The sequence below is a fragment of the Ictidomys tridecemlineatus genome, chromosome 12 (genome assembly GCF_052094955.1).
Source record: "Ictidomys tridecemlineatus isolate mIctTri1 chromosome 12, mIctTri1.hap1, whole genome shotgun sequence".
In the NCBI taxonomy this organism is placed as follows: domain Eukaryota; kingdom Metazoa; phylum Chordata; class Mammalia; order Rodentia; family Sciuridae; genus Ictidomys; species Ictidomys tridecemlineatus.
The window spans coordinates 16,576,224-16,580,736 of NC_135488.1; the positions used below are offsets into that span (position 1 = coordinate 16,576,224).

The 4,513-nt window shown below is 48.3% G+C and overlaps 1 protein-coding gene across 1 annotated transcript; it reads left to right on the forward strand.

Moving 5' to 3' along the window:
- The first annotated feature begins 2,800 nt into the window (after window positions 1-2,800).
- Window positions 2,801-4,104, forward strand: LOC144369515 (sperm motility kinase 2A-like). Its single transcript, XM_078029788.1, has 2 exons — window positions 2,801-3,129; window positions 3,216-4,104. Exons 1-2 carry the CDS (start codon window positions 2,801-2,803, stop codon window positions 4,102-4,104), a joined length of 1,218 nt encoding a protein of 405 aa, XP_077885914.1.
- The last annotated feature ends 409 nt before the right edge of the window (window positions 4,105-4,513 follow it).

Sequence of the window (4,513 nt, forward strand, 5' to 3'; positions counted from 1 at the left end):
ATATCCTGGAGATTAATGCTCTATCTAAGATGTTGGTGACAAAGATTTTCTCCCATTCTGTAGGCTCTCTCTCTTGACTGTTCCTTTGCTGTGAAGAAGCTTTTTAGGTTGATACCATTCCACTTATTGATTCTTGATTTTACTTCTTGTGTTTTAGGAGTCTTGTTTCCTAAGCCGACATGAGTATTAGATATAGTTCCTTTATTTCTTAGAATACAAATGGCAATTTATTATTAATAAATATATCACTAATTTATTATTTCTACTAATTTGTTATTTATTGCAGCTCAATTTTACTTATAATATGAAAGTTTCAGGGTCTTTTAGAAGACAATCTATCCAAACTCAAAAAGGCTTTGTATTTTGATTATTACATTTGTCCAAATTTTTTGGAAGCAAACCTCATTATTTCGATAGTTCATTATAGTTCATTATCTAACCCCAAAAGATTAAAATTATTTTCAACATCTCTACAAAACCATGGTCATATGTAAATATTTAGAAATAATATGATATCATCAAATATCTAGGCTATAATTATATTTCTGTAATATGCTTATTATTTTTATACTATGTGAGCTGAATCCAAAAGGATTCAAGAATTGCTATTATTTGATTTATTTTTTTAAATTTCTTATTTAAGTTTTACTTATTGAGGTAAAATTTGCACAGTTGGGTATCTTTTGATATGTAGATCCTCACGCCATTTTTTCTTTTTCTTTTTTGGGCTGAAAAAAGGGAACCATTTGTCTCATAGAATTTCTTTTGTTCTAACCTCTGATTTTTCTGTTGATTGCTGTTTAGCTCTAGAGAGTTGTTTCAATTGATTTTCCTTTGAAAAAACAGCATTAGTTTGTTTGCTGGTTTATCTGTTTTTGTACAGGCTACCTTGGAGGCATTGGTTTGAGCAGAAGACACATAATTTCTGGTTTGTGGTATTGTGGATCCCATGCCTCCCAACACAGAAGGGGTTAAAAAGTGAAAACTTCATTCTTTCAGTTTTTGTTTTTAGCTGGAATGTCTACAAAAAGCCTCCGTTCAGCCATAGTTATGTTTCCTAGAGATTCAGGTCACTTTGTAGTACCATTTTCAAAATGACCAGATGGTTTCCCCCATCTTCTGAAAGTATTCAGCGAGATGTATGGGTTTAAATATTTTTTGGTTTATATGAATAAATGTCATGTGTTATCAATGACATTTCATATGTTCAAATAACAGAGTGGTGTATATGCTTACATGATCCCAATTTTAACTAGTGGTATCTCTTCAGATTGGCTCATGATGCCCATTTGGAATGGTCTTTATAAATTCCTGTAGATTCCTTGCCTTTATTTATGAGGACACTATAGTTTTTTTTTTTTTTTAGGGGTGTTATTGGGAACTGAACCCAAGTATGCTTAGCCACTGAGACACATGCTCAGATACTTTTTATATTTTATTCAAGACAGGGTCTTGCTGAGTGGATAGTACCTTGATATGTTCCTGGAGCTGGCTTTGAACTTGGGAACATCCAGCCTCAGTCTCCCCAGCTGCTGAGATTGTAGGCATGCGCCAACCTGCATAGCTGTGTGACAGTGTTTTAATGAGCTTTCCTGTCCCTGTGGTCCAGAGAACAGACAAGAGTAAGTTAGAGGAGGAATCTGTTTTAAAAACAGCAGCAGGAAGGGATCAAGGTGTGTGGGAACATCTCCATTGCTTCTCCCAGTGGGAAAGACACTTTCGGCGGTTCAAGGATTGTGGGCTTCCTCCTTTGATCCCGCATCACTTTGAACCTATCAACCCACTCCCTTTTGCATTCCAGGGTTTCTAGGGAGAAATGATGAGGGCCTTGTGGGGAAATGATGATGAACGCTCCCTCCCTTCCGCTCAACCCCATAGGTGTTAATGCCTAGCTCTAGAGTGTCTTAGGCAGCAGAGGGTTTTGTTACAGCATCCCAGTGTAGGTGAAGTGCCACCCCGTCCCTTGGACTCCCAGTCATTGTGCATTGGAAGAAAGAGAAATTGAATACTTTGGGGGTCCATAGGATGAGGTCTTTAAAAACTGAAAGTTCTTATGGATCTTCAGACTTGAAATGCAGAGACCATGGAAGCATCCTAGTGGTATTGGTCCCTAAACAAAAAAATATCTGCCTGCGGACCCAAAGGAGACAAAAGCCTTCTGGGGATCTTTTGATCTTCTTATCATGGAAGTCAAGGGGGTCCTGGAGACCCCAAAGTGGGATGACCCGTGGGGGCTATGCCCAGGCATCACTGGGTCATTTCTTGCTCGGACTTCACAAGAAGCCACTGTGAGGTGATCCCCAACACCGGCTATATAAGTGTGTGCCTGTGAGTGGGTGTTTGTCCATGAGTACAGGAAGCTCTGGGTGGTTACCTGTCGGACTCCCAGATAGATAGTGCATTTGGTGGTTGGTGGTTGGTGTTTGTGGTGGTTTGCTGTTGGTTTTTTGTTTTGGGTGTTTGTTTGTTTTGCTAGGGTTGTTGTTTTTGGTATTCTGTGTGGGTTTGTTATTTTCTCTTTTTAGCTAGTATCCTTAGTTAGTGTTCCGGCTCAGGAATGCAGGGAGAGAGTAGTTAGAGTAGAGTAGAGGGGCAGGGGCCCAGCTCCTGCTACGAGAGGGCCCTGACGGACCACTACCGAGTCCTGAGTGCCATTGGGGAGGGGAGGTATGGGCAGGTGGTACTAGCCCGCCATCTCCTGACAGGGACAGAGGTGGTGGTGAAAGTGGTCCCAAAGACAGAGAGGAAGGAGTGCGCGCTATGGGAATGGGAGGGGTTGATGACCCTGGAACACCGCAATATGATCCAGCTCTTCCAGGTCAACATGTTCCTGGTCATGGAGCATGCAGGTGGGGGACCTCTCCAGCGTCACATCCCACAGCCTGGTGGCCTCCCAGAGGAAAAGGTCCGCAGAGTGTTCAGGGCAATGGTGGGTGTCCTGCATCACTGCCACCAGCAGGGCTTCGTGCACCTGGACGTCAAGCCACAGAACTTCCTGGTGGATACCAGTGGCCACCACCTCAAGCTCATCGACTTTGGCCTTTGCATGAGTTTCACACCTGGACAGAAGCTAAAGGAGTTCCGGGGCACGCTCCCATACTGCGCCCCCGAAATCCTGAAAAGAAAGGAGTTCGAGCCCCCCCCCCCCCCCCCGCCCCGCCTGTGGACATCTGGAGCCTGGGCATCACCCTGTATTTTCTCCTCACTGGGAAAAGGCCATTCAGGGCGAGCACCAAGAAGAGCCTGCGGAGGCGGATCTTGCAGGGAAGCTTCCACATCCCGGGGCACGTGTCCCAGGAAGAACTCAGCCTCATCCTGCAAATCCTCAGGGTGGACCCCACGCAGAAACCCACCCTAGAGCAGGTAATGGGGCACCCGTGGCTGAGCCAGGATGAGGACCCCTTACCCATTTGTCCCAGCCAGCCACTCCCCAGGCAGCAGCCAGACCCCGCCATCCTGACCCTCATGTTCGACATGGGTTTCGACCCCTGTACTGCCTGGTTGTCCCTGGCAAATCGCCAGTTCAATGAGGCTATGGCCACCTACCTCCTCCTTCAGCACCAGAGATGCCAGGGGGTGGGCTGCCGGCTCTGGGCAAGGAAGCCTGAGGGTCTGGGGGCGGTTGGGCCTCGCCCAGGACTGGCTGCGGGTCCTCCCAGTGTCCGCCCCAGCAAGTGCCCCAGTGAGCCTGCCCTTGCCTTGCCCTGTGAGCAGCAGCGGCCCCAGGAGGCCTGGCCATCAGGGCAGAAGGGCGCTGCGCCAAGTGCCAGCGTGCCCGCCATTCCTCTCCGCTTCCTCGATGTGAGGACACCCCCTCCCAATGCAGCCCCCCAGTGGCGAATGTACCTCAGGCCCAACCCTCGAACCTGGGTGGCAGAAGGGGACAGCTCGGCCTCCCAGGATCTGTCCACTGGGCAGGCACAGGAGAGAAGCAGGGGCTGGAGGGGTCTCACCAAGAGGATGGCCACCTGCCTGCGCCAGCTCTGCTGCTGCGTGCCCTGCTTCCAAGGGCCCGCGGCCCAAAGAAGAGTGGCTCCAATGCCCGGAGGCCACAGACCCCCTAGGTTCCTCTTCAGAGTAGCCCCAGGGCACGTGCCCTCGTGAGGCAGGCGGGCCAGTGCACAGCCAGAAGACCACAGCAGGTCTGAGCATCCCGACATCGTGGCGCGGCCACTGGTCTGGAAGCGGAAGCCACAACAGCTTCGGAAGTGAGGCGTTCCCACTGGCTCAGGCTTCTCCATGTGGATGGATTCCAGCCAGGAGCTCCTCTGGTTCCCACCAGCACTCTCCTCTGCCCCCACCTGCCAGCGACATCAGAGACTCTTTCCCCTCAGGCTCCTCCCCCTGCCCCGCTCTTCTCTGCCATAGCAGAGATGGTCTAAATAAATTTGTTTCTCAGATTGTATAATGAGATTGATGCTCAAATGATTTATTGGAAAAAGAAAAACAAATTTAATGTAGGAGGAGGAAGAAAAAAAAGAGGCAGGCCTCGGGGAAAGGGCAGGCGCCAGGC